The sequence below is a fragment of the Trichophyton rubrum genome, assembly GCF_000151425.1.
Source record: "Trichophyton rubrum CBS 118892 genomic scaffold supercont2.2, whole genome shotgun sequence".
Classification (NCBI taxonomy): Eukaryota; Fungi; Ascomycota; class Eurotiomycetes; order Onygenales; family Arthrodermataceae; genus Trichophyton; species Trichophyton rubrum.
In genome coordinates, this window is record NW_003456427.1 from 1,546,504 (window position 1) to 1,572,324 (window position 25,821).

The following is a 25,821-nucleotide window of genomic DNA, read 5'->3' on the forward strand; positions in this document are numbered from 1 at the left end:
TTGGCGGCCTAAACAGGGTTTCCGAAGAACCGATGGAGACACTCATTAAAAGTGTTAACTGATTACTCCGTGCCGGGGAAAACTCCAATGGCAGGCATGAGAATTGACGGTGGACATGGGCAGGGAGCTTCTAACGTGGCAGTCAGTCACTGTGAACTCCATCATCCTAGTTGATTAAGTTACCTAGTCAACTTGCATTGGACAGTCTTGAAATTGCCTGCCGAGATGATTCTGGACTGAAAAACTATCACAGATGACGAAGGATTGCCAACTATACACCTTAGTTATCTGTTAACCGGTGTTTCTTGGGAAGCACGAAGTACGGATAACTACTGGGTTACCCAATTCTGCTATATGGTGGCTTGCCTCGCAACGCTGGATCGTGTTAGCTGTCATCTCATTATCTAGTTACTTAACCGACTAACATGAACAATAGCCTTACCGTGTGCTCGCTGCCGCCGACTTCTCTCTCCCTGGTGCCGCCCCGTCGATGGACTGCCCTACCCCTTTTTTCCCGCTACGCACGATGTCAAGACACTCGATCTGACCTTAGCAACTCCACAGCCCAGGCAGGATGGGGCAGCCTAACCTGCAATTATTCTCTGGAAGAACAGCCACTCCAAGCCGATGATGCAGCAGCCCAGGCGTGTTCGAGCCCGGAAGGGTGGACCCCTTTTCATCTCTTGCAGCCCACTCCGGATCGCACTCAGAATCATGGCCGATGTGGTGACATGTCTCTCCCGTCCTCTAATGATAACCAGGAGATCGTGGGCCAAAGCTGTCAAGCAGCTAATAATCATGATAGCGTAGGACAAGCCGAGTCGTCCGAGGGAGCCGCTGGAGCTTCTTCATCTTCACCAGATATTCAAGTTCCCGCTAGCTCAAGCTCGAATTCGAGCACTATAGGCGACACCCCAGTTCTGGTTCAAGAAATAGGCGAAACCTCGTCTTCGTCCTCACTGCCTTTATCTCTACCCATAAAGCCCACGTTGAAACGGAATCGGCCAGCTTACAGCAGCCAGGCACGCCCTCAAGCATGGCGCTGTGCATACCCGAAATGCTCTTCTCAGAAAATATTTACTCGTCCATGCGACCTCCGGAAACACTACCGTCGCCACTCGCAGAGGTTCTACTGTCGTTTCCCTGGCTGTCCACACTTCGGAGTAGGCCATGAGGCTGCTGGGGCCTCAATGACCACGCCCAGGGCTAGCGGTAAGGGCAGGAGACTGTGTGGAAGACGATGGTTCTCCAGCGAAAAGGACCGCGCTAGACATGAAGCCATGCACAATCCGCAAATCCGCTGTGCATGGGAAGGATGCAATCGTGTGTTTAGCCGGCTCGACAACATGAAAGACCATGCCCGTCGGATCCATGGCGTGTCGAGTACCGCAAAAAACGCCCCAGGACTGCTTCTGAATGGTGATGAAGAGCTGGCGATTGGAGTCGAGGTTGATTGTCCCCGAGCAGATTCACGATTAGTTAGTTAGCTGGCTAGTTAGCAACCCCGGGCTTGTAGCTAATCGCCTAGTAAAAGTCAGAGGCTGATGCTAGAGTAATTCGAGCAACTCCTTATAGCCTGTCTCAACTGCCAGCTCACCCCTGTAATCAGTTATCAAGTGCTGTACTAGTCAGTCGGCGGGGTTGTTGGCCCAAGGCTGGCTGATGATAACTGAATCAGTTAAACCATACCAACTGTCCCGCCAGTCAACACAGCACGATGGCTTCCCCTAGGCTCAAAACCCTTCACTTTGTTACTGGAAACGTGAAGAAGCTGGCCGAAGCTAAAGGGATCTTAGGAGACATAATCGAGCTCACAAGTCAAGCTATTGATATTCCAGAAATTCAGGGCTCATTGGATGAAATTGCGCGGGACAAATGCCAGAAAGCAGCTGATGCGGTATAAGCACATTCCTATTGCCCTATGAATCAACAGTTACTTGAAATCTCAGTAATAATAATGTATTAGGTTGGCGGCCCTGTCCTGGTCGAGGATAGTGGACTTGGGTTCAATGCCTTGGGTGGTTTACCAGGACCTTATATGTAAGTCCCACAACTTTTGCTATATCACTTCTATACCAACCTGTATCAACAGCGTAAGATGGACAGATGGAGTAGCTAGTTACTTACTTTTTATTTTCTTTATACCAGACGACATTTCTATGCAAGACTGGGAAACGATGGTCTATACAATCTATTGGCAGCATACCCCGATAAGTCTGCGAGAGCTGCCTGCACGTATGCTTACTCTGCTGGGCCAGGCTCTGAGCCTCTTCTCTTCCAGGGATATACGGAGGGGGTGATTGTGCCTAAGAGGGGCAGCGGTGGTTTTGGTATGTCCTGCCATAGCCATATCTACGAAGGAAAAAATATGAAGCTAAGAAATATTGCGATACAGCATTTGACCCAATCTTCGAGTACCAAGGCCATACCTATGCTGAAATGAGTTTTGAAGAAAAGGTAAGCCTGCAAGCTAGTTAATGGAGTGTATATATTAAAATCCGGTGCTCATGAGACCAGAACAGGGTATCTGAAAGATTCAGGGCATTGGAGAAACTCAAGGCATGGCTTAGAGGGGATGAATACCAATCAGAGACTGGGAAAAACTAGTTCAGGTTCACTCTGCATTACAGGATGGACAGCCTGATGCTGGAAGCCTTAAATATACGCGTGCTGGGCCTGATAACTGGAGCTTTAACCTAGTAACTCATGGTTAGCTAGCGAGGTTATAAGTTATTGGAGAGGAGTGGCCTACTATGCTGCTGGATATCTATACAACCTTGAACCGCTCTTGTATATAATGCTTCCAGGCCTCCTCCCCAGACCCTAGGGAGTGCTTCATCATTTTATAATGTTGTCGATATTGTTAACTTGGCTATCTTAGCTCTCGCCTCGAGGATTATCAACTTCTCAAAATGACGGTTGGAAAGATGCACCCTTCTGCCGGCCTCGCTAGCTGTAGCTGGTCATTTTACCCCCTTATAGAGAGAATCCGACCAGCTTTTCCAGCTACCATTCTCCCCGTTCTCTACTTAACTCTATAGTTTGTCTCCCATTAACCATTACCTAGTGATTAAAATAACCATTAGTTATTGCTGAATCCTAAACTAAGTTGACTATTCGTGTGTTTTTATAGCCTCTCTGCTTCGATTTTTGAAGAGCGTGTCATGACGACTCCATATTACCGACAAAACCACCCAGAACAGGCCTGGCTTGATGTTTCTCTAAAGGAGGATACGGCAGTCTATTTCCGGTTCCCGCTTCTTCTCAATGGCATCCAATTTCTCTTCAATGCCCTGTTCGCTGGGCTCTATGTTTTATGCGACGCTCTCTCAACCGCTTCTGATGCCGAGTCAAGAAAACCCAGACTCGCTGCAATTCCGCCGCTACTGTTTGTGACACTGGCGAATAACTTCGGCTCGCAGTTAGGGAGCGCTGCTTTGGCACACGTTGATTATTCTGCTCTATTGATCAGCAAATCTTGCATGCTCGTCCCCGTTGTGATTCTCAATGTTGTGCTACTGCAGAAGCAGTATCCAGCTCACAGGTATTTCCTATTTTTGGCCGTGACATTCGGCCTTGTCCTATTTACTGCACCGGACTCAAGCATAAAAGAGCGTACATATTCTTATGCGAGCTGGGCCAGGGGCTCCTTATTGCTTCTCTCAAATTTATTTCTCGATGGCTCGACATATATTGTCTTAGAGCACATCGGAAACCATCCACATCGCTACGGAGCGCTGTCGGGCCCATATCGGATGCTAATCCTGAATATAACTGCGACAACAGTGACTTTCACTCATCTGATCTTGCCACAAGTTCCCCTTTTGCGAAGCTTACATCTAGTTAAAAGCAAGGAAAATCTTGCGGCGGCCTTTGACTTCGTGGGGCATCATCCTGCTGCTCTATACGATATTGTTAAATTTGCTACAGCTAGTGCATTGGCGCAAATGTTGCTTTACATCATTTTCCGGGAGTTTTCTAGCCTTCTACAGGTACAGATAAGAGTGGTGCGGAAGACTCTATCCATGCTCCTGAGTTTGATTTGGTTCAGAAAATGCCTTGCAGGAAGACAGCTCGTGGGTGCTATTCTTGTGTTCGGAGCAATAAGTCTCGAGGCCTCGACTCAAAAAGGGGGCGCGTCTGCACGGAAAAAAAGAAAGACGGCATGATTGGCGTATATACATAGATGGGATGAAAGGAACCTCTGGATGCATTAACTTCAAGGTATTTAATAGATTCAGGGTATTTTTCAATATATGGTCTAGTAGAGTTAGATATCAGCCAGTGACTTAATTGCTAGTTCAGGTTGATGTATTGTATACTCCACCAAAGTACTGGTCATCATGGGGACCAGCTTATGCTGTCATCTTTGCTTTAAGATTCTGTAATCTCAGAGGTCGAATGGGTAAATGCCACAAAGCCCATAATGCATATGCTGATCAGCTATCCAAAGACGGCCACAATTCAGTAAAGAAATACATCAGACGTTAACAAAGTTGAAGAACAGAAGAAATCAACGGAACGGGTATATAAATAGGGTTAGAAGGGTTAGAAGGGTTCAACAACAGAATTAAGATAAGAGAGAACAAATATATCACCCTAGCCCAACAAAGCCGAGGAGGTCACTTGCCCAGCCTTTGACTTTGTCAATTATCCTGTCAATAATTGAAGAAGGCCGTCCCTGACTTTGCTGAGTAGCCTTCGGAGGAGGGGGAGGAGGAATGCCGGCATTTCCTGTGATTGCAGTAGGATGTGGAACAGGAGGTCTAGTGGAAATAGGGGTTTTAGATGAAGTTGACTTAGGCGGATCTTGGTCATCTAGATTTTCGATAGGAGGACTTTTCCCATCAGAGTGTAACCCGACAGGTTTTAATGGAAGGCGCAATGTGCCGTTATTAGGGCGAGGTTGGACTCTAAGTGAGTCGCATATTATGTTATATACTTCAATGTTTTCTAGATGGCCGTTAGCAAGCAGATCTTAGAGTATATGGATGTAAGGACTTACGGAATTCTTGGACTCTACTGTTTGCTTTGTGCGGGAAACTGGGGCCCCGAGCTACAAATATAGCTCTCATTAGCGGATGTTCGTGATCGTACCCATGAATCCCCATCGGATGGTAGGCTTTCCCCTCCTTTTGAGCCAGCTTTACATCGAAATCTGGCCGTTCGACAATCGCCCAGCCAGTCTTAGGGATTACCCATAATGGTGCGATTCTATTGCTCTTCGAGAAATGGTAACGTTCCGGCATAGTCTCACGGGTATAAATTTCGAGGTAGTCATCGAATCCCATGAAGGCAGTGTGATTTTTCGCCTGTTCAAATAATAATTGGATATCTTCTTTTCGTTTCGGTACAAGCCCTCGGAGGGGCCAGCCGTCAATTCGTTCAACCAGATTAAGGTCCACTAGATCTTCGAGCTGGACCAGGCGGTCGACTGAGGTGGTGGCCATTCCATGATCGGATACAACCACAATGTTAACGACGTTAGTCAGATTTCTTGCCTCCAGGCCTTGAAGAATAGACGCCAACATTTTATCGGCGTTGGCAATCGTTGTTCTAATCTCAGTACTGTTGGGGCCAAAGGTATGCCCTGCGGCATCCACATTCGGTACATACGCTGCAATGAGCTGAGGCCTCCGCTGCATAATGGTAGGCGGAATATCCGCGTCCTTCTCTCCTGGGAGGTCTATTAATTCGAGAATTCGGTCAACTTTTCGAGGCAGGGCTTCACTTCCGTTGTATTTATCCAGGAATGTAGGCTCGATTCCCATTATGTGCGCTTCGGACCCAGGCCACATATGAATGGCGGTTTTCACACCTTGTTTCTCAGCAGTGGCCCAGATGGGTTCAGCTGTCCACCACTTTGGCTGCATGCTCTTCTCAGGCTTTGTATAGTAAAAATCATCTTTTAACTCGGGGTCCCAAAATGTGTTTCCTACGATTCCATGGCTCTCAGGATAGAGGCCAGTTACCAGTGTAAAATGGTTGGGGAATGTGACGGATGGAAAACTTGGAAGCATGTACTTGGGTGATATTCCGTTGGCAATAAAGGAATTGAGAGTTGGTGTGAGGCCGCGGGTGAGGAAATCAGCTCGGAATCCATCAAGGGAAATGAGTATAGTGGTAGGTAGGAATAGCGAGGTGCCGTTGGATATAGTATTAGGAGGTTGATGATGGGATGTCCGATAGCCGCTTGACGCTTTATAAGCCCCCAGGTATAGAAGTGAGAATAGGATTAGTATAGCGAATGTGATTAGAGAAACCACCCGACATGATGAGTCCTAACAAGAAAATCAAGAGTAGTCAGTATATAATGTCGTTCCTATGCCGATGAACTGAGTTGCTCACACTGCCACAGTAGCCTCTACTTTCGATATCCCGAGGGTCCAAATCGCTAAATATGGAACTTATGGTTGATACGGATCGTGAATCGTCATCAGAGTCAATAGCTTTGCACACACCCTCCTCCATTTCGTACATTAATTCATCATCTTCTCCCAAATTCATAGTATCATTATTGCTCTGCGCAGAGCTCCTTCGTCTCCTTCGATCACTCGTCATTGCGGCTAATTCTCTTCTCCGCCGCCTACTCCGGTCCCGTTTCCCAATCTTCACACTAAAGCTCCCATTATCATGGGGATTGGCCCCAAATATCCTTCGTAGGCCATCTGTTGGACTCGACTTCGCCCTGATTAACAGCCGCTCCCGCTCCTCTTCCTCCTCTAGAACGGTGCGGTCGTGTTGTACCAGGTCGAGGGTACTCCGGGAAGCTTCCATAAGCTGGTCATCTTCAGAGTCCGATTCCTGATCGGATAGCGCGCGTATGGTCGTAGCATCTTCGTCATATCCGCCTGGAGAGAGGAGATATGGGGAAGACGAAGGGCGGCGCTGGCTGGTTGGCCGGTCTGCAGACATTGGCGCGCGGTTTGACGAGATTAACTGGGGCTTAAGAAACTAGAAATGCTGGGGAGCGCGAAAGATCGTACTCCGCCACCGTGGCCATTGGGGGTTTGGGGAGTCGTATGTGGTGTATCGAGCTCTTAAAAGAACTTTTCGCACACTTGTGAATGTTTGCATCAAGTGTTTATATTCCCTTATCGGGATAAGGAGGTCGAGGATGGTCTAGGCGTTGGCCTACACGTGACATAGCTTTGGACCGGTATTGAATATTTCAGGGAAATTACGAGTTATATTACAACCAGTGACGGTTTTGGTGAATATCTTACCGAGCTATTAAGGTTTTGCGTCACCGGCTGTATGGAACTAACGTACTTTAATAAGCGGGTCAACTTTGCGGCGAAGTCACGTTCTCGCATCGCATTCACAGCTCGGGCGTGAGTGACGAAATTGACTCTTCAGCACATATAAAACCGACCATCGCCCATGTACTCTGCCAACTTCTTCCTCCTCGTGTTACACTTCGTAGTACTTGACTCTTACCCGATGATCATGTCTAGACAACATAATGACCTAAGGGGTATGTTTCAGCTCGTCACTACACCCCTTAAATTTATCCTCGTCATATTTTATTAAACATAAAGACGGAGATATATATATGGACGAGAGATTGGTTATATTTGACGGTAAGCCTTTTACTTCCTATTTCCCTACTCGTAGATTAAAGCTGACTTCTCAGTCCATATTGAACCCTTCGGAAGGTATTAATCTGCAGCATCAAAGCATACAAACAGCGTGCCAAGCACGCAAGAGTGCAAAGCAGCATTTAAGCAAAGCAATATACGATACGCCAGAGTATTGGAATATATCCCAGGTAATCCTTGGCTTAGAGGATACTATCAAAGACCTACTATGGCAGCGTCGGAGCGAAACCCTTTCTTCCCAAGCCCACATTCTTGAGCAGGCAAAGAGAGAGTACCTGCGACAAAAGGAGGGGAGAGAAGAGCGACGACAATCGGCTATTAGGAGAGAAGAAAGGTATAAGCAACGAGCGAAGGTGCTGAGCCTTTCCAATACCAATAACAGAGCTACTCTGCGAGCAGCCTATGCCGACCTCTTCCTTAGCGTCCAAGGAAAAATCTGTAGAGATAAACAGAACGACTTCATTGAATCCATCAAGGCAGCTTACGGGTCGAAGCAGATAGGAAACCAAAGGACTTACTGCAATGTCCTGACGGGAGGCTGGCATATGAGGCAGTATTTCGTTGCGGCACACATATTCCCACTGTCTTACGGCCAACAAGCGATGGACAACATCTTCGGAAAGGAGGCCCATGGGGAAATCAATACTGCTAGGAACGGCCTTTTTCTTCCTTCTGAATTTGAACAAGCGTTTGATGCGTATAAAGTTGTCATTGTTCCCCATGGGTCTACCACAAGCCAGCTGCGGGAATGGCAAGTTATTCTTCTCGACCATCCTGGTTTAAAAGAAGTTCTTGTTTGCGGTATAACATTTGGCCAGCTCCATAAGAAGAGGCTGATATTCCCCACTGAGTCTCGGCCTCGGACTAGGTATCTCTATTTTCGCTTTATACTGGCAATTTTGTCTTACTATTGCCCCCGGAAGCCTGTAGACAGTGTCAACACAAAATTGCTTGATGCAATGATACCACAGCTAACCAGGGCTTGGGACAGCGAAGGCAGCTACATAGTTGAAGGTGTTATTTACGGATTTCTTGAGAAATTCGCCCATAATATCCCTATAAACCTTCAACAGAATATGTTAAGCCATGGATTTCGGGGGTTCTCTGTAACGGAAGCTGATGATATTCGTAACGCTGCCCAGGGGATGGACCTGAGAAGCGATACAGGGGAGACTGACAGCGACGATAGTAATAGTGATGACGACTTTTTTGACATCAACGGCTGGGCAACTGACAGTTATTTCATGCATGATGATTCGGATGAAGAATAAGGATTAAAACTGGAGCTAGGCAGGATGAAGTTACAGTATTTTGTCCTAGAGGAGTCGGCTTGATGGTAAGGGAATGATTAGTGCATACCCTCAAGGCTTGTATGCAATTTATTTCGATTCCTATCCTTATTAACTGCTCTCAATCCAAGCTAGCAAGCTCTATAAGTTCATCTTGATCCATTTTGAAAATCTGTACCAAGAAGCAAATATTCGATACCACTTTATATCCAAATTGGATTTGTCATGGCCAGCATAGAGCCAGTCGGATCTTGGATTTCCATGCGGATGAAGGAATACTTTGAATCTAATCTGGAATGAAGAACATGATCAGACTGGGAGATAGTCTGGCGTTTAAGAAGGCCTTTATCGGATATAAAAAGGGCCACAGCATTCGCAGGAAGTCCCTTCACCTCTAGAACTGCAGATATTGGACCATGGATCTTATTTTCCTTTCCACCGTTTACTTTATCACCGACATGGATTGTCTCGCCCTGGTGGATAAGGGTGAATTGGATATCAATACCCGGGTCACGAACGATATACGCTCGATTATGGCGAAGACTATCCACGATCTGTGCCGTTGACAGACTCTCTGAACGAACTACGGTAGTAGGCATGCCGACTGCAGACGGGGAGTTATGATAATCGCTGCCGCCGATAGCGAATGCCCTTGACCCCTGAACAAGCATACTGTGCCACTTATCCACGGCCTTCCTATCGAAATCATATCAAACTCCGTTCCAGACCTCCAGTCCGTCCATGATACCGAAACTAAACGACCAATCGCACGCAAGACAGTCGTTAGCAAATGGATGATTAGCCACTGCAAGGCCTCCCTGGCGCTGGAGCTGTCGAACCGCTTGAGAGATCGCGGTGCTGTCGTTCCCCTTATAACGAAATTCAACCCATTCGTTCCAGTTGAGGCCCAGTGCGTTCCAGTGCCCGCCACGGGTGGTCACCTCGATGCCTCTTCCGACGAGCAGAGATGGCGGAGCGACGGCACCCCAAATCAAGCCCGAGGATTGAGTGTTATGGTCGGTACTGAAGAAGAATGAGAAGTTGGCTTGTTGAGCCAGCTCTGCCACTCTTTGGGGAGTCTGTTTGCCATCTGAGTATATAGTGTGAATGTGGAAGTCCCCTCGGTACCATTGGAAGCCAGGTTGTCCCTGTCCGTTTTTCAGCTGGTCGATATTGCTCCCAGACTCGTTCATATATAGGCTGCTATCTACACGACTTGGTGCAAATGCAGGCTGAAAGTAGGACTTTACAGGCTCAAATCCCAGCTGGATATTCAATTCGTAGTGAATGCCTTGGGGAACTGAGTTGTATGGCCCAAGGGCTACGGACCAGACACCAGGTTGGATCGCACCCGCAATATATCCAGGGGAAGCGTATTCAGGGGTAATAGTGAAGTTATTCCTTGCGCCGCCGGACCATCCACGGAATCCAGTGGTGAAGTTCCCCTCTAAAGCAAGATGGTGGCCTCGTTGGTCCCAGCATCCAAGGTCTAGGGCATTTCCCCTCCCTTTCAACGAGTACTTTTGCAGTACAGATATTGAAGTTGTTCCTTCGGGAACATCAAAGTCCACAAAGACAAAGTCTAGGATCTTTTCTGCGGGTAAATGGCCGGTCAGGTTCAAGTGGATGGGTTGTTGGCCGCGAATTGATAGGAGATTGGTATCTACAGATGCGGCTGGCACAGCTGCCCATGTGAGCACTGCAAAGGATGTAAGGACCCAATCCACCATTTTCACTCCCAGGATCCGTGTACGATTGTATAAGGGGATTGCGCATAAAAAGATTGTAGGAGTATCTAGTCGATTGGAGGACATTTATATACATCGGGCTCGTATACAAAGGAGCTCCACATCCCGACACCTCGTATATGCTTGTCTACCAACCCGCTTTCTCTAAAGTAGCACGCCTGTACCAGGTATCAGAGTCTTTCCCGATAAGGGGATAAAGTGAGTACAACTAAGAAGTCGTTATACCTACACCTTTAGCTCCGTTTATCACTTCTGATAGCGCAGCACCCTTGGAATGGCCTTAAATACCAATTGTTTCTATCGTATTCTTATAGAATAAGCAAGGGGAAGAGGACCGTGTTATCATCATCAAGAGAAAGGGGTAGTACACTTTATATAAACAGGCAGAAGCGAACAGAGGCAGCAAGGGGAGCAGCGAGATTTTCCAGGCTACGATATCAAAAGAGCCGCCGGCCAAAGAAGAGAAAATGCGGAAAAGAGGAAGAAGAGCAGAAGATTGGAGAATGGAGAAAGGAGCATCTTTATAGTACATAAAAGGATGACCAAGCTCTGTCTACTTTGAACGACCCTAAGGTCCAGGAGCAGGTGCTGGTAAGGTAGAGGGAAGTATCAACATTGCGCAAGAGGTCCTGCGAAGAATTATATTCTCGGATACTACGGAGTACCAGTCCTTAACTTAGAACTCTTAGATCTAAATATTATTATTATTGCCTACACCAGGGAAAAGATTACCAACCACCGTTACTTGTGAGAACGCTTGGAGCGACGGGGAACGGGGGGAGGAGCTGAACCGACACCAGCAGGGCTGGGAACGTTGGAAGGAGAACCAGCATCTACAATGTCCTCTGCAGGCTCGGGGGCGACAGGAGCGACAGGGTCGACGGGGTCCTCAGCAGTGGTAACAACGTACTGGACCAAATAAGTTAGCGGACCTCCACCAAGGGTAAAGAAGGGGGGGGGCTAGATACATACCTCAGCATCCCTTGCAAGCTGTTATTGCCTTTATCTTAATATATAAGGTCAAGATCCAGGACCGTTCTACAGTATTCGAATTGCCCACGCTTTTGTACCTTCAGAGAAGCACCACCCGGTAGCCGGAGATGGGTTTTTGGTCAGTGACTTCGAGAGTTTTTTTTGTAGAGGAGTCGACAATAATCCCGTCTCTACTAAAGCATGCACGGTGTATTCCATTGAACTTAGCGAATTGAACCAAGGTAGGGCAATCACTATCCTCGAGACGGGAGGCAATATATGTCGCAAAGGAAGTGCAAAGACCAATACCATTATTCCAGAGCGGTAATAACTCTTCTGCAGTAAAAATCCGAATTTTAAGCAGCTCCTCCATTTTTTGTTTGCTGATTGACTTCCCTGTTGCTGTCTGGGCTGAGTATGTAACCCCCCCCCTCTTTGGCCCAGCCCTTTGATACGTTGTTTAGTCGGCCACTGCCGATATTGGATATATAAATAAACCATGTCGAACCGTTATAGCATCCAGGGACTTGCTTGGGGCTTGCCCTTAGTGTAAGACGTGTGCGTAGTGTCCATGGCGTCACCAATTGCAGCAGTTGGGTTCGCAGCCTACGGCGGTAGTAACCGAAGAGGCCGATGGCTGTCTCTAGACCCTGTAACTAGCGTGGTCGGGAACGATATCTGACGGATGGCGTCTACCTTCTGGTCTTGAGTTGCGACGCCTAGGCGGCTAACGTGATGACCCAGGAGCTCCACGGACTTGTATGCAAAGGGGCACTTCTTCAGTGAAAGCGTTTTGGAAGTATCATAGGAACGCAACAGTAATGGCATGCGGACTCGTGGTTTGTCTGCTCAGGAGCACGATGCTTATCCCGGGACGGATAACTAACTAATAGTTCAGTCCTTCTGAGTGCCGGAGGGAGTATGGGTCAGTGTCATCATGACATGCTGCCTTGTTGACGAAGCTTATCGAATGTGTCATTAATATTGCCTGTCCTTTGATCCGAGCTGGTACACTCTCTGCTTGGGTATCTTATCCTGCCAGCCATCAATGAGTAACTACTTGGACGGTTCCGCACCAGAACATGACAGGTACTGCCTTGTACTAAACCTGCCACCATGAAGCGTCTGCCAGGGCACGCAAACAATTGTGCCAGAGACGCCACCAATCCTGATGCCTCCGAGCGCCTCTCGCGCCACGAGCAATCCATTATATATTGACACTGAGACGCTCTTCAACTTCACCAAGGGTATAAATAAGGCCTGTGTCTGGTGCCTCCTCAACCAGGCACCAGATCCGGAACATAAACTTGAAGATTATACCCTAAAACCAGATATCCAAGAGCTAAGTACCTAAGGTATATGGCGGGCCGTATCAGGTTTCAGCAGACTTTCGCCGGCGGTCACATCCACTACCGATGTTTTCTCCCGCTACGCGAGCCGTTCCACGGAACATTCATCAACCCCAGAGAACCTTGCGCCTACGATCTACGGAATTGTCATCCATCTCTCCAGGAGTGCTAGTAGCGGTGACATATTTTCGAGCATCATATATCCAGTTACCCGCCATGAAGGGCTCGATATCTCCTTTGGTTGAACATCTGGGTCCAGATAAAGCAAGGCCATGACGACGTGATTATCAGTAAGCTTAACATGTTGCGGAGGCCAATCAGTTGCATGTCTCATATCGGCGGCGAGGGGCCACGTATGCCACATAGCTGTATCGAACAGATGTATATTTCTGCATTTGGTTTGTAAATTCACACCCGCAGAATTCACGAAATAAGAGCAAATGGAAATCATGAAGCAAAGCTGTTCATCATGCTATAGTCTGCAACGCAATGCACAAATGTAGTTGTCGTAGGTGCTTTATCAAAACGACTGAGCCAAAAGAGTGAGCCTGCACCAGTGATCAGCAAGCCGAAGCTATACTCCGAATGAGACAACGACGGTCGGATGGTTTAATCAATCACCAAATAGAACTCCTTTCATTCTGACTGGTGGATGGGTTGTAAACCAATTAGTGCTTTCGAGTGCCATCGGTGTCATCATGTCACCAGTAACTTCGGTGGCACCAAGGACGAACACTCGTAAATCCGTCCGGGAGCATCGTTCAAAAGCAGCCAAACTAGCAAACACAGGCCTTTTTAAAGTATTTGCTTGTAGATGGGCCCCCGAAGCAACATCCAAGTTGTGATATGGTTTCACAGGCCTCTGTTGAGTTAAGCAGCAAAATGGGAGTAACCGCTGCTTTGCTTGGATACCCAACTGGCAACTCTGGGGAAACGAGACGCCGACGGAGTATTGATGTTTGTATCCTTAACCCAGTTGTTCCAGTAACTAGTTAGTTACTTTGTCCGTCAGCTTGGTGAATTGTCGTCGTAGGGAATCATGTTCATATTGTGTCAAAAAAAGAATTGGGAGTCTTCTGGTATATCTTTGCAGTAATGTCTGCGGCTGGATCTAGCCATCCCTGGGCGTCAATAGTAGCCTCCGAAATGAGAATTAAACTGGCGTAAATGAAGCATCTGGTTGTTTGACGACGAACCCCAGCAGGGTATTTGGAGGGAGTAGTGATAGGGTAGTTGGTCATAGGGCCGTTCAACCGTGTGCAAATTGATTGATACTCATGACAGTTAAAGGATTTTGTCCACGGTCGAGCACCTCTCATCCTCTAGGGTGCAGTCATGTAGTGGCGGTTATCTTCACGACACAGTTTGTAGGATGGCGAAAATCTTGTTTGACCAGCTTTGTAAAATGTCCAACTTGAATCTGTTTAACTACCGAGCCGCGGGACTTTTGCTGGGAAACGAACAACGAACCCCCTTTTGATGGACGAACGACGAGGTCTTGACAAAAGTATTGATCTCCTGCACGGATGATGGCCTTATCCAAAGTCATACTTCTCTTTGATGCTCTCTCTAGCAGTCGATCAACGTGAAGCCACCTCAGCTTCCTTCACTAGCTGGTCCGGGTCTATGACCTTTAGCCACTCGTTCGTTCTATCGCTGAGCCAGTCCTCAATCGCCTCGGTTGGTCTTTTGGGGTATAACGACATGAACTCGTCCTTGCTCTACCACTCCATCATAACAACCGGACCGTGCTGCTCCATGTACTCGAGGCGCCCATGAGCATAGAACCGCCATGAGTAACTGCATTCCATCTTGAAATCATATTGTCGCAAGTTGTTGAGATGCTGGGTTTGTCGTCCATGGTTTGCGCGGGCTGCACTGAGATTTTTGATACCACGACGGCTAGTTATGATAGAAAAGAGCCATGGCAGAGCGTCAAAAACACTCCCGTTGTGGTAACCCACATCTGTGGGCTTAACTAGTTATTCCTTTCTGGGTCCGGGGCTGGAATTGGGCCAGTGACCATTGACATCATGGCCTCCATCGTAAAGCATGCTCCTTTAGTGCCCTGTGGTAGCCTAGTTGGTTGTATCTGTCCTAAGCCTGGGATATTGAACGCTAGGATACGGCAGTCGTCCGGATAAAAAGGTATAGAGAAGTAAGTTGTTTGATGTCAGGTCGTGGAGTTCGAGGAGTGGAAAGTTGGGCGAATTTATAGCTGGCGCATCCCCCCTGACGTCACTGGGATCCATTCACTTGGCAGGCATTGAAGCCCCTAGCCAACTAGTTAATAATTTATTTCACTTAGCCGGAGTGAACATCTCGGTTAACTACTCCAGATAGCCACTCGAGAAGTCCTGGGAGAGTCAAGCTAAACGGTGAAGTAATTATTCACAGCTGTCATTGAATTGACTGCCTCTAGGATCAAGCTATTAGGCTACCCCTGAATACTACGATAATTATAGAATCCGACGGACCACGCCGAGGGTATATTTTCAAACATCAAAGTCATTTTCATTATTATCCTCTACACTATCAGTCAACAAGCTAAAACACGTAAAACATAGTAAACCCAAACTCCCGTGTATGCCACCTATGTGTACAGACAGGATAACAATCCAGGCTCCGGCTCCGTGAGGTTCATGTCCATGAAACATGCAATGTCCAAAATGCCAATGCAGTGGGGAGGGGAAGAATAGGACAAAAGAAAGACATAGGAAAGCGTCGGGTCCGTGTATGTACGGTCAGTGCAAAAGATGAACAGAAAGACAATATCAGAAACGATTAACGCAGAATAGTAATGGAATCTTAGGGTATTATCGAACAAACAATGTCAAAACGTCAAAACATAATCATTTACGGTCTAGGCCTTCAGCCAGTTTCTCCATTCGCAGTGGCACCCGCCTGATCCGCCGTCTATTCCAGGGACATCCGCTCGTTTGCTGTTCTTCGGCGAAGATGAGATGTTGAATATTCCCGGTGCAGGATTAACAAGCACGCCGCCAACATCACGGTGTTCAAGCTGGAGTTTCTTCTTTGTCAGGATCGGCTTCCCGCCCACATCTAGGCCATAGCAGTACACGAATTTCTTCTTCGGGTCACCGCCATGTCTATCCAGAGTGATTGTGATCGGGTATGGCAAGGAACCGGGCCGTCTGTAATCTTCTGCATAGGATGGTGGTTTTGGACCAGGATCACCGGATTGTGACATGAGTTCCAATCCTGCTTTAGATGGTTGAGTCCATATCTGGACGAGGAACCTTGTTTGTGCCCATGTGCACTGGACGCTTGCAGCGGATTTCGTTGAGCCACCATCGAGATCGCTAGGGATGTTTCCAGTTTCCTTGCCATCGCCTATGGGGCGTGAGGATTTGAGGAAGATAGATCGATCGTAGTATGTGTAAAACCCATAATGCTCTGTTGGTAAGCCTCGATCGTATAGACGGAGAGGCTGGGATGAAGGGAATGGGTATAGAGTTGCTGGTGCAGCTGTGCCATCTGTATCAAGAGCTGGCGGAGGGATGATTTTGGACAGGTCAGGGAAACCGTCTGGTTCACTACGGCGGAATCGAGCACTGTTTCCTGTTCCAGGAACACCCTTTGGCGGAGCAGTGTCTAGAACGGTTACGAAGAAGGGTGTTTCCTCTCCCTCGAATGGAGCGGCGGTTTTGTCAGTAGTATTTCCGAGAAATGATTGCTCTTCAACACTAGGTGGTGCTGGAGATGGAGTGAATTCATCTCTGCGTTCAAGGGGGTATTGTCTTCTCGCCCAGTTTCCAAGAACGAACAGGTTGGAAATGGTAGGTACCTCTCTCTTCCCTTTATCTGCTGTGGTGGTGCTATGCTGATAGGTCCCGTTCTTGAATTTGATTTCAATCTTGAACCGAGGCTGGTCCGCATCAAACGGTCTATTTGCGTCCTGCATCTCCTTGGGCAAAGAGCAGCTCCACATACTTGTTGGTGCAATACAGCCCGAGTTGATATTGGCAGCACTCGGGCCAGCAACGGTAGATATTCCAGTTGGAATAGGCGGGTAACCAGTGAGATTCAACCACCGATCGTCTTCCATCTTCTGCCCCGGCTCTTGTCCAGGTGTTGGCTGCGGCCCAGAACCAGGTGGTCTTGGAGGTTGGCTCTGGCCTGGACCTTTCCTCGTCAGCAACACGCCTAACAAAATGCCCAACCCGATGAGGAATAGCAATATCAAGATGATGATAATCCAGCAGCATTTTCGTCTTTTCCTTCTACCTTCACAGTCTCGATTCCCAGCACAGCCCTGCTTGCATCGACACTTTTGGCCACGCCAGAAACTGCTGTCCTGACCAAGAACCTCCTTACGAGATACCTTTTTCTGTTGTATTACTGTTTTGGACTCGACATTCTTTTTGGTGATGCCTATCTTGGGAGTCTCGCGGATGATTGGTGTCTGCATTATGACTGGGGATACCTTTGGGTGGCGGGGGAAATCGTTGGTTGCAGGTAGGAGATACGTCCTATCCGGCCGACGTGGTAAAGGGACATCATTCATTTGGATACCACCGGAGTTCAACGTGGCTTGAGCTTCTGGAGAGAGAGGGCCCGGTGATTCCAAGGGTGATTGTCTGTCTGGTGGTAGAATGGCATGGTACTTTGGAACTGTCTTACGTTTGATAGTTCCTATACCCGCTATCTTATTCTTTGGTCTCTCCGGTGTTGGCTCGGGAGAACATGAAGAATCAGATCCAGAGCTCGATACGCTAGTTCGTCGTGCTGCTGCTGGTGGTGCTCTGGGAGGGGGCGGGCCACGAGTCCCTACCATCGTAGGCATGGTGTGGTGAAAAATCGGGGTGGCAGTTGCATGGCGGACGTTGGGGGAAATATCGGGTTCATCCTCTTCGATCATAGTAGATGCAGAGTCAGAGCGTCTTCTACCGTCTTCACCTCGAATAGAGTCGACAAACTGTTGAAAGAACGGGTTATTCGTGTTTTGGTCTTTGTGGGAATCAGTCCTGCAAATATTTGGGTTAGAGTCCTTGTTCGTAGCCACCCCCCTGTAGCTGGCAAAGGACTGATTGTTGGAGATATTTCTGGAATTATGGTTAGCACCTGTGCTGACGCTCGCATGGTGACTGGAGGGATCCGACATCATGAACGGAATTGACTGCGACGTGACGGCAGAGCAAAGCGATGTCCTATGTTCTTCATTGTCACGGTTTCTAGTTGAAGTAGTGACATTCCCCTGGTTTTTCACAGTAGTGTTGGGGGTAAGATTTCCAGTATCAACCTTCGTCTGGCTTTTCTCCTGTTGGAAGTACCAGTGGTCCATGCCAGGCCATTCAGTGACGTTGCTTAGTATACGCTTCTCCTTGGAAGTACCTGCACTGTCGGGGGTGATTGGAGAAAAGACAGAAACCAGCCGTTCTCGCCAGCCCGAAGCAGGGAGTTTAACGGAAGGAGACCCTTTTTCCGTGGCTGTTTCTGGAGTAATGGGTGAAAAAACGGAAATTTGCTTGTCCTGCCATTCCTTGTTTGCCAAAGTTGGCTCATCGTGCCTGTTTGGTATAGCAAGCTGTAGGCGTGTGTTGCTTGGTAACTCTGGCACAGGCGGAGGTCCTTCGTCATCACCCTGGGATCCGTTACGGTGAAGGGTGTTGATAGTAGTCATTGTACTAGAGCGAGATAGCAAGGGAGAGAGAAGGTAGTTCCACCAACCTTCAGATCGTCGACGTGGAGAGATGGTCTCCAGGCTGAACCGGCTAGTAGATGTAACAAGTGCGTCTTCTTTACGGCTGATTTCCTTGTTAGAAAACGATCGTGGCCGAGTTATTTGTCTTGACGGGGAGTCTTCCTCCTCAAACAAAGTCCCAGATGAAAGTACGCGTCTTCGCCGTTCTGAAATCGCCTCCATAGTTCCAAACGGATCATCTATCCCCTGTCCACCATAGGCTCCTGGCGGCGGAAGAGCGGGCACTGGAGGGATATCTTCAACCTTGTTAACACCCCTTACCAGGGGAGTAGCTGTTGAGTAAATACTTGACGCTGGCCGGGGTCTTGGTGGTACGGCCTCCTCCATCTTGTCTGATCTCCAGTGTCGTTCTTCACAGGCAGGTGTGACAACTATAGTTGGAGTAACTGGGGTGTTTCCGTGGCTGCGTAGGCTATGTATACTATTCGCTCTTCCCGGAGTGGACCTTGCATCCGAGCTAAACGCTAAAGCAGCCGGTGAGCCTAGAGGGACAGACACGCCTATAACAATAGGTCTATCAGACGGTGAGACAGCCATCTCTGGTGAAAGAGGTTTCTGGAACAACCGTATAGGGCCTTTTCGAGCAGACTGACGCTTTTCCACGCGTGCTGGTCTTGATTTTGGCTTGAGCTGAGAAGTATCTATTCGTAGATTCTTCGAATTTGTCCTGGCAAGAGACCTAGACGTCGATATAGACTGGCCATCCGTCTCGGCAAACTCACTGAAATGTTTTGTCCCATCCTGGTCTTGCCGCTGTTGTTGCTGCTGTTCAGCCCACTGAGACGTCCTGCTCTGCGCACCAGGCGAAGAAAAGTTCGTGACCAAGTTTAAGCCAGGCTTGGGTGACCTTCTTGTCACGTTAACGCGAGTTGGCTGTTTGACTGATCCCCAGCGACCCTTTAGTTTCGATATCCCGCCGAGGCCGTCCTTTGGGTTCAGGAAAGGGTTGTTAAAGCTGAACGTTTCCGCCTTCGCGCCCTGTGGCGACGTGAATGGGTTTGAAGGGTCCGGTGAGGAGTCGAGGTCATCGAACGGCGTGAGTAGCTCTTCATGTATGGGGGAAGAGAGTGGGAAAGTCGGTATCTGGGGGATTTGTAGCTCTGACGGCTTAGGCCCATCACGCCTTTGGCCGTAAGAAGGCGTAAAAGGGTTGTTGGACATGGTGGCGAGTGTCCTAGGTAGTTTTGACGGCGGTTCGGGAAGTATAGGTTGTTATTGATGCTGATGTTGTTGTTGTCGAGACAGTCTCATTGTTATCATGCAGCAGAAGAATGAATGTGTATGTTTATTCAGACAATCGCCATGGCAACAATAGCCAGCAGAAACAAAAAACAGCTTGAATAGTGATTAATAGAAAGATAGTAAAAGAAGAATAGTAAAGCTCAACAGACTTGATGCTGAGTGAGTGTGAATGTATATCCGGACTGTAGATCAACGCACAGCGCTGCAGCCTGAGTGTCTAGAAGAGAGTGAATAGAATAGAGCAGAGTACAGAAGGTGTACAAGAGAGAAAAGAACAAGAGGGAGAAAAGAAACAAGTACCCATCTCTGTAGAAGAAAATCACTCCTCTTCTACGGAACCTGGACCTGTACCTATGTATATCATCTCTTTGCTTCCCGGGGGTATCATCCACCGCCAATCAAGCCCCTGTCCTGAACTTCTGCAGAAACGCAGTGGAGAGCCCAGGAGGGCCTGCCATCGAGTCAAGGAACCTGTCAAATGCCAGAAGAGAGCTCCCTAACCGCCCGTGCAGGGCAAGGGGCTGCTGCTTCTCCCGCATGCAGCGGGCCAGTTGGAAGGCCGAGGAGGTGAAAAGCATCGCTGCCCCTGGACGTTGAGTGACTCGAGTTGGGCTTCCCGCGATGTGATTGGCTGCAGCTTGTTTCTCTTAGCGCCGGGTAAAAGTTAACTCAAAAGTTTGCTATTTTTAGTGTTAAAGATTTTTATTCGACTTCATCAAAAGAGTCAGGCAGTCAGGATAGATCTTCTAATTCTAGCTAGCATGGTCATGGGTATACACAGAAGCTTACCTGGGGTAAAAGTGGTACTTATTTTGTCTTCTTCTCTTCCTGCGTTGGGGTTGCGGTAGTAGAGGGATAAATACGGCAAGATAGTATATGTGGAGATCAAGGGAGAGAAGTGTAATAAGAGTAGGGAAGAGGGTGAGTACCTCTTCTTCTCCTAGTAAGGTACTGTGTATGACCTCTCCCGCATTAATCATATCTAGAACATTACTTACTTTGAATCACTTTCTGTCAGAACTCATCTCAGCCACCAAGCCATCAACATACACCAGCGAAGATGCCACCCAACATTCGCTTTTTGACCATGTCCCAAGTGAAGCGCCTTCATGCAGCCATCATTTCTCCCAACACAGTCCCAACCCAACCTAACCTGCTCGAGTCCGCAGTCCACTCGCCCATGAACCTGAATCACTACGCTGGCCAAGAAGACATCTTCCAACTAGCCGCTAACCTCTCTGAGAAAATCATGAGAAACCACGCCTACCAGGACGGGAACAAGCGCACCGCTCTCGTGGCTGCTGACATGTTCCTGAAAATCAACGGACATCATCTGCAAGGTGGCTTACATGGCGAAAGCGGCGGTCTCGCACAAGCTCAGGTTGCCCTCGTTATTAATCAGATCAGCACAGAAGACCTAGGCAGATACTACAAATCTGTATCGAGAAATTCACCCACGACCTCAACCTAACTCCATAAGCATGCTGCGTTACCTTCCGCGGACGTTACGCGGAGGCTCCTCCAGGGCCGTCAGACGCCATTTCCACCAAGTCACAGGAGACTTCACCAACTACGACGTGGAAGGTGTTCCGACCACCACCAAAGTGCCCATTATCGTCGGCGAGCCGGGCCAAACATATGTGCTGGTCCCCACGGATATCGGAAGGGCGTTCCATGCAGCATCTCTTGCGTTGAACGAACCGACGACGGGAACTTCCACTGGGGCCACGAATGAGACGTGCAAGGCCACTTTTTTCCATGACTCACAGCACTTCGGAGTTGAGGGGCCATCGAGATATCCCCAGCTCCGCATACCCATGAGTCTTCCGCGTCAGACAGACTCGAATACAAGTTCAGCAACTATATATCTGAATGGAAAGATGCATAATATGGTTTTGGATGGGACTGCTGATGGTATGCGATGCAATACAAGCCCTGCACATTTAAATGAGGCCACCACTTCTAAGCTGATGATTATGCAGCGGGATTTGCGCAGATGGCTAATGACACTGCGCGAACTTTACATGATGACCTTGAGAAGTTGAAGGATATGTAACTTATTCACTATGTATCGACAACGGGCATTTTGGAGGTCAAGGTACGGAGCGAAGAAGCCTTGAAGTACCCGACACCTGACATGGGACCAATATAATTAATATGCTCTCAGTCACGTCCGTCACAATGTATAAATGAAAAACCTGCATGCATTTTACCAACAAGGCTACCACTTAATGTATAACGCATCTTGTATAATAACAGGCTCTCTATAAACATGGGGAAGGCTCTTCTATTCTTAGTCACTCTACATAAACCACACTTAATCAAAGCCAGTCAGTCAGTCATTGTTCTTTCTCTCATTCACTTATTCTCTCTCTCTGACTATCTAACAAGAGAAGACAAGACCGAACCGTAGAAATCACATGCGAAGCATGTTTCCCATTCCCATTCCAAAGAGACGATAACACTGGTAGGAAACACAAAAAAAAAATAGGAAAAGGAAAAAGACAAGGAAGCGAGTATATGAACTCCAAAATGAGCCGATAGATAGAGAGATAGAGAGAAAAATAAACAGATAGGTCGGTCGGAAGATTTGTTGGTCGATAAGTGTAAAGACACGCAGAGCCAGAGCCAAAAAATCAAAGGAAAAACAAACATTCATAGCAAGTCAAGTCAAATAGACCACTCCAAGCACGCCGTTTTGGTCACTCGCAGGGTAAAGCATACACACGAACGGATATCAAGATTTAGGTTGGGAGGTGGACCAATTGTAGGTCAGGTCGAGGGGGTGGATGGGCTGGGTGGGAGTAGTAAAAGAGTACGTTTTAGAAAGGACAATCACGAAGTGAAATGAAGTGGTGTCATGGTGTGTTGTGTAGGTTAGTGGTATAAGTGTAAGGAAACGACGTTAAGAGCAAATTTCTAGGCCCAGAAAAGAGGAACTGTAGGCGGTAGATAAGATGGTAGAGGGATATCTTTGCGCAAAACATTGAACAAATGAGATGTCTGACGCGAACGTCGACGGGTCAAGGCGGGAAGGAAACCCGAGCTCGAAGAATGTATATCTGAAGAAAGGCGGAGGTAAGTAGAAGAAAAAGAAATAGTCATCCTGAGACGTCGTGAGGACCAGACCGGTAGGTATGTTGATAGTTGGAAAACCAGTAGTGAAAAAGGAAGAAAGAAAGAAAAAAGAATCAAGAATGAGGGAATAAATGCTTTGGGAGCATGGTATGGTATAGTTATGTTAGTTTAGAGGGGATCATCTCCGCTCGTCGGTATATTGGACACCCTGCATGGGGGCCAGGGATCCGTTCATTAGCGGCGGTAGTGTCCGCGATGGATCCGGCGAGGCATGTGTTGTCGGCGTCACGTTGGACGAGGGAGAGAAGTGGCTGTGTGCTGGTGGTGGTGCGGCCGGGAGCTGCGGATGATGTGCACAGTGGCTATGGTGAGGCTGAACATGGCCGTGGGTCTGGAACAGCGTGCTTGGGTTCTGTGGTGGAGTAAGACCACCGTTACCGTTGACTTGCATTTGTTGCTGCTGCTGCTGTTGCTGCAACGAGGATGGTTCAAAACTAGCCCGTCGAGTAAGGGGCGGCTGTTGTTGCTGCTGTTGCTGTTGCGGCGGTTGTTGAGGCTGAGATTGAACCTGGCTTAGCTGCGCGCGCATCTCTTCTAGCTCCATGCGTAGCTGGTTTGTCTCGGCGCGGGACTGAGAAGCTGTTTTCTCGAGCTGGTTGATGTAGTCGATTGCCCGAGTGAGGGTTTCCCATTTACTTGACTTGTTGTTTTGGGAAGAAGGTAGACGGGCGCGGAGTACTTCGAAGCAGTCCTTCATTTCACTGCGTCGTTTGCGTTCGGCGAGTTTGTGCGTCACTCGGAGTTCGGGAGTGCGGCTATAGGGTGTTGCACCGTTCGGGTCGCCTTCTCCTATTATATTGCGGACCTGGCGGTGTTGAAGAGAGTGGTGGTGGACACTTTGAGGCAGTTCTATAGATAAGATAATTAGTACAGATCCAACTCTATTATATTAGGAGGGTTTGGTTATATGTACCCTGCTGCCCGGCTGGGAGTCTCGACTCTGTAGTATAGATACTGCTATTCATCGATTCAGCGGTGGAATGTCGTCTCGTGAACTGGGTTGACGGTCTGTCCGTCTGCGCGGAGATGGTCGACGCTCGACTAAAGCTCGGATCTGGGAACGCATAGGCCTGTCCGGGAACCGGGTTCTCTGCATGGAAGGTCTCTGGCCGGGGATTGTTTGAAATCGGCGGCGCGGGGCCTTGCGCATTAAGGGAAGAATGGTGGTGGTGCGATATGCTCGGATCGGGGAAGGCATACGCCTGACCAGGCACGGGGGAATCAGCGTGGAACTCTTCCGGACGAGGATTCGACGAGATGGGAGGGGCGGTGCGTCCGGCGGGGAATTGACTACGGTGATCCTGTGAGCGAGGGCCTAGGGGTGAGAGAGGTGGTTGATGGTTAGCCGATTGGCCTGGAGGGAAACGAGACGAAGTTGTTGTATGGTGCGAGTAGCTCATGCGGTCTCGAGGCATGCCGGAGACGACTGATGATTGAGACGCATTGGTGCTATGGTATGGCGAAGTTGGGTTGATCTGAAGTGCTGAGATACCCTGATTCATGCGGCTGTCGATACTGCTGCGGCGCGACTCGGTGTAGTCCTGTCTTTGGCCTTGTTGTTGTTGTTGCTGCTGCTGCTGGTGCTGCTGGAGTTGCTGTTGCTGGTGAGGGTCCATAGCCTGGTTGATGGATGGCAGGATCGGGTTCTGGCCTGGCGAGGCATGGCTGGAGACCGGCGAGGAGACCGCAGTGGGAGCAGCAGGAGGCTCAGAGACACCTGACAGCCGATTGGGCGACTGCTGCGAAGATATGAGAAACGAGTGCTGATGGTAGCCATTGGTATTGTTCGTGGTGCTAGAATACGTCGACGAGCCTGTGACAAGTATTAGCCTTACCAGCCTTTGACGATACAACCATGAACTGTGCTGAGTGTGTCCCAAAATAAAAAAAAGGGAAGTACGGGAGAAAAGGGAGAGGTTAGACGTACGGGTACTCTGAGGCATTGACCAGGTGCCCGAGTCTCGTTCGAGGGTGTTCATGGAGGCCTGGGCAGGTGATTTCTCACCAGAAGCGACCGGTATAGGCGCCTTGTCGACCTGCATGGCTGCCGTCAGGGTCGAGATGGACGGTAGGGTGGTGATGGTGGTCTGGCTGCCGTTATGGCCGTTGGTGTTGGGCGCAGGCCGGCTGTCTTCCCATGGCCGGTGGGCTACTGAAGCCTCCATCGTGACGCTTTTTGGTCAGGACAAAGGGTCTCTCGGTGCTCGGGGTCGCTGCTGAAGCGCTTTACGGGCGAATCTGCAGGCGGAGGGAGGGTATGTTGTCTATCTGAAGCAGAAGGGCGAGTTGGGTGGTTTGAGGTCGTCCGTTCAAGGCTGGCGAGGGAGCAGCATCAGCGGCTGGCTGGGGCGGCAGCGACATGCGACGGAGGAGGCCAACCTCGACCGTTTTATCGTTCGACTCGCTGGCTCTACTGGCGAGGGGCGGTCGAGGGGCAGCGGTGCATCGGGCAGGGCGATCAAGAGATGTCGAGCGACGTCGAGTCAAGTCGAGCAGAGAGTCGGGAGGTTGGAGTTGGAAATGCTGAAAAGGACGAAAAAAAGAGACGAAGAAACGAAAAGACGGAGGTTGGACGTTCGTTTTTCTCGTAATTTCGGTAATGCAAAAACACCACCCAGGGCCTCTATTGAAAGCTGTATTACCGTATCTGTATTACGTTACCGCTCTACCGTGAACCAGCAACCAGCAACCAGCAACCAGCGACCAGCGACCACTATCAAGCATCTACTAGTTATTATCAACCTCATTTTCCTCCTC

General features: G+C 48.7%; 11 protein-coding genes across 11 annotated transcripts; 6 read left to right on the forward strand and 5 right to left on the reverse strand.

Annotated features, from left to right (window-relative positions):
• Positions 1 to 28: 28 nt before the first annotated feature.
• TERG_02152 (uncharacterized protein) lies at positions 29 to 1,487 on the forward strand (the record flags this gene model as incomplete). Its single annotated transcript, XM_003237384.2, has 1 exon — positions 29 to 1,487. Exon 1 carries the CDS (start codon positions 426 to 428, stop codon positions 1,485 to 1,487), a length of 1,062 nt encoding a protein of 353 aa, XP_003237432.2. The 5' UTR covers positions 29 to 425.
• A 230-nt stretch (positions 1,488 to 1,717) lies between these two features.
• On the forward strand, positions 1,718 to 2,607 carry TERG_02153 (RdgB/HAM1 family non-canonical purine NTP pyrophosphatase; the record flags this gene model as incomplete). The annotated part of the gene is made up of 5 exons (XM_003237385.1): positions 1,718 to 1,897; positions 1,967 to 2,040; positions 2,149 to 2,330; positions 2,396 to 2,457; positions 2,518 to 2,607. The coding sequence occupies 5 exons, from the start codon at positions 1,718 to 1,720 to the stop codon at positions 2,605 to 2,607; spliced, it is 588 nt and encodes a 195-aa protein (XP_003237433.1).
• Positions 2,608 to 3,164: 557 nt separating this feature from the next.
• TERG_02154 (uncharacterized protein) lies at positions 3,165 to 4,169 on the forward strand (the record flags this gene model as incomplete). The annotated part of the gene is made up of 1 exon (XM_003237386.1): positions 3,165 to 4,169. The coding sequence occupies one exon, from the start codon at positions 3,165 to 3,167 to the stop codon at positions 4,167 to 4,169; it is 1,005 nt and encodes a 334-aa protein (XP_003237434.1).
• Positions 4,170 to 4,594: 425 nt separating this feature from the next.
• TERG_02155 (uncharacterized protein) lies at positions 4,595 to 6,915 on the reverse strand (the record flags this gene model as incomplete). Its single annotated transcript, XM_003237387.1, has 3 exons — positions 4,595 to 4,953; positions 5,006 to 6,281; positions 6,349 to 6,915. 3 exons carry the CDS (start codon positions 6,913 to 6,915, stop codon positions 4,595 to 4,597), a joined length of 2,202 nt encoding a protein of 733 aa, XP_003237435.1.
• A 640-nt stretch (positions 6,916 to 7,555) lies between these two features.
• On the forward strand, positions 7,556 to 8,872 carry TERG_02156 (uncharacterized protein; the record flags this gene model as incomplete). Its single annotated transcript, XM_003237388.1, has 1 exon — positions 7,556 to 8,872. One exon carries the CDS (start codon positions 7,556 to 7,558, stop codon positions 8,870 to 8,872), a length of 1,317 nt encoding a protein of 438 aa, XP_003237436.1.
• A 221-nt stretch (positions 8,873 to 9,093) lies between these two features.
• Positions 9,094 to 10,620, reverse strand: TERG_02157 (uncharacterized protein; the record flags this gene model as incomplete). The annotated part of the gene is made up of 2 exons (XM_047747868.1): positions 9,094 to 9,586; positions 9,662 to 10,620. 2 exons carry the CDS (start codon positions 10,618 to 10,620, stop codon positions 9,094 to 9,096), a joined length of 1,452 nt encoding a protein of 483 aa, XP_047603835.1.
• Positions 10,621 to 11,379: 759 nt separating this feature from the next.
• Positions 11,380 to 11,983, reverse strand: TERG_02158 (uncharacterized protein; the record flags this gene model as incomplete). Its single annotated transcript, XM_047747869.1, has 3 exons — positions 11,380 to 11,547; positions 11,611 to 11,628; positions 11,723 to 11,983. 3 exons carry the CDS (start codon positions 11,981 to 11,983, stop codon positions 11,380 to 11,382), a joined length of 447 nt encoding a protein of 148 aa, XP_047603836.1.
• A 90-nt stretch (positions 11,984 to 12,073) lies between these two features.
• Positions 12,074 to 20,318, reverse strand: TERG_02160 (uncharacterized protein). The gene has a single exon (XM_003237392.2). The coding sequence runs from the start codon at positions 19,843 to 19,845 to the stop codon at positions 15,823 to 15,825; it is 4,023 nt and encodes a 1,340-aa protein (XP_003237440.1). The 5' UTR covers positions 19,846 to 20,318; the 3' UTR covers positions 12,074 to 15,822.
• A 695-nt stretch (positions 20,319 to 21,013) lies between these two features.
• Positions 21,014 to 21,397, forward strand: TERG_02161 (uncharacterized protein; the record flags this gene model as incomplete). Its single annotated transcript, XM_003237393.2, has 1 exon — positions 21,014 to 21,397. One exon carries the CDS (start codon positions 21,014 to 21,016, stop codon positions 21,395 to 21,397), a length of 384 nt encoding a protein of 127 aa, XP_003237441.2.
• Positions 21,398 to 21,407: 10 nt separating this feature from the next.
• TERG_02162 (uncharacterized protein) lies at positions 21,408 to 21,982 on the forward strand (the record flags this gene model as incomplete). Its single annotated transcript, XM_003237394.1, has 2 exons — positions 21,408 to 21,840; positions 21,909 to 21,982. The coding sequence occupies 2 exons, from the start codon at positions 21,408 to 21,410 to the stop codon at positions 21,980 to 21,982; spliced, it is 507 nt and encodes a 168-aa protein (XP_003237442.1).
• A 1,200-nt stretch (positions 21,983 to 23,182) lies between these two features.
• Positions 23,183 to 25,229, reverse strand: TERG_02163 (uncharacterized protein; the record flags this gene model as incomplete). The annotated part of the gene is made up of 3 exons (XM_047747870.1): positions 23,183 to 23,913; positions 23,978 to 24,877; positions 24,992 to 25,229. The coding sequence occupies 3 exons, from the start codon at positions 25,227 to 25,229 to the stop codon at positions 23,183 to 23,185; spliced, it is 1,869 nt and encodes a 622-aa protein (XP_047603837.1).
• Positions 25,230 to 25,821: the final 592 nt, after the last annotated feature.

Coding starts and splice junctions, on each gene's coding strand:
- TERG_02160 (XM_003237392.2), bottom strand. CDS start 19,845: ATGTCCAACAACCCTTTTACGCCTTCTTACGGCCAAAGGCGTGATGGG.